This window comes from Myotis davidii, unplaced genomic scaffold (assembly GCF_000327345.1).
Source record: "Myotis davidii unplaced genomic scaffold, ASM32734v1 scaffold1036, whole genome shotgun sequence".
NCBI classification, from domain to species: Eukaryota; Metazoa; Chordata; class Mammalia; order Chiroptera; family Vespertilionidae; genus Myotis; species Myotis davidii.
The window spans coordinates 1,005,671-1,007,527 of record NW_006287260.1 but is presented as its reverse complement, the minus strand read 5'-3'; the positions used below and the strand labels follow the sequence as shown (position 1 = coordinate 1,007,527).

At 56.9% G+C, this 1,857-nt stretch overlaps 1 protein-coding gene across 1 annotated transcript in view; it reads right to left on the bottom strand.

The window, feature by feature from the left end:
* Window positions 1-1,855, bottom strand: part of LHFPL5 (lipoma HMGIC fusion partner-like 5) — a 12,436-nt gene extending 10,581 nt beyond the window's left edge. The window contains exon 1 of the mRNA XM_006759025.2: window positions 1,444-1,855. Coding sequence (XP_006759088.1) covers window positions 1,444-1,855 — 412 coding nt within the window. The remainder of the gene's footprint in view (window positions 1-1,443) is intronic.
* Window positions 1,856-1,857: the final 2 nt, after the last annotated feature.

Genomic DNA, 1,857 nt, shown 5'->3' with positions numbered 1-1,857 from the left:
GGGAGGTGAGGTGGGGGAGGCGCAGGGTGGGAGGCAGCTCTGAAGCTTGCTGAAAGGCCTGGGTACAAGATCTGAAGCCAAAGGCTCTGTCCCTCACCACCTGTGTGTGCTCAAAGGCAAGTTACCCGCCGGAGCCTTGTCTGTAAAACGGAAGGAATACCCTCCTCACTGCGTCATGATGAGGGTCCTCGAATGATACACGCGAGGGCACTCTGCAAATCATCGTACTGCGTAAACGTGCGACTCTGTCCTAGTTCTCCTAAGCTCTCGGTGGCCAGCTGACCTGCTACAGCTTGGCCAAGTCTTATCATCTCTCTCAGCCCGACTCCTCATCTATCGGGGGGCAGAGGCCTCAGCTCTCTGGAGTCCACTCCAACCCTGACAGGCTTGAGTCTGTTTAGTTGTCTGGGATTCTGACTCCTGTTTCATTCCCTCTGTTAAGGGTAACACTACTGCTCATTCTAGCCAACCATGTCAAAGCAGTTTCATTCTGTCCACAGTCCCCAGCTGTCCTGGACATCTTCCCAGTACGGACAGGCTGAGTGAAGTCCTAGGGGTGGGGAGGGGCCAAGGGCTGCGGACAATGTCTTAGGCCATCTTTTCTTGTGCTCTGGGTGAGATTAGGACCCGCTGGCCCACTGAGTCCTGCCGGAGCTAGGAGCAGGGAAAGGGGGCTTGGAAGGTCTTGCCTCTGAGCACCAATAGTAACCACCTGCCCTACACAGTCTTAAAGCCCCCACACAGCACCCCTCCACATCACACAATGTCACTTCCGCTTACTACCTCAAGCATGGAATCCTATCATTAGGGAACAGAGACTTCCACTCCACAATGAAAGAGAGAACTTAAATGCAAGTCTCTACGAGAAAGGTCACATGCACGTAACATTTTAAATCCATGGCTGACCTTAGAGTCTCCCCTGAGAGCAGTTTGGGGTGGGAGGGAAGGAGTGAGGGCAGGGATCTGGGGATCCTTAGAGGAGACGGAACAAATACTCAGACATGGGTGATGTGGGCCTCTAGAACGGGCTTGACTGGTGTCACTATCTGCCTTGCATTGGGGTGCATTCCCACATGGCGGACAATGGAGGCTTCCTTTTTCCTCCCGCCCAGAGCAGCAGCAGTCTCTGGTGTAATGGCCTGGGAGTCAGGACACCTGATTTCTCCTACCAGCTAGCTCTGTGCTCCTGGGCAAGTCACTTGCCTGCTCTGGGCCTCAGTTCCTCGTCTGCAAGATGAGGCGGTTGAACAATCTGGTCTCCGAGGTTCTCTCCATCTCAGCGAAGCCGCTACTTCTCAGAAGCTTCTAAGAGCATCGAGTAGGGCTGGGCTGAAGGAGGCGAGCCGAGTAGGGGACTCAGAGCCTCCACAGAGGATGGGATGGTGCAGCTGCACCTGTGGCCTGGGGTGGGCCCCTGCCCGCCCGCCCACGAGCCCCGCTCACCCGCAGCCAGCTGCATCCATGCGCAGATCTTGTAGACCGTGGCCGTGTTGCAGACGAAGAACAGGCTGAAGCAGATGATGGAGCCAATGATGAGGAACATGCCCAAGGCCACGAAGAACATGGCAGTCTTGAAGGCTCTGGAGGGGATGGAGGAGAAGTCCAGAGGGCCGCCCTTGCAGATGAGCTCGGAGGACAGCACGTTGCCCACGCAGTAGGAGAAGAGGCCGAAGTAGCCCGCCAGCGGGGTGTTGACGCTGTCCCCGATCCAGTAGGGCTGGATGAAGAGGGCCATGACCAGCACCGAGAAGCAGATGGTCAGCGTGCCCCACATCACGCCGATCGCCCTGGCGTTGCGCACGTAGTTGGTGTGGTAGATCTTGGCCGCCTCCTGGGCGGGGAGCAGCTTCACCATGG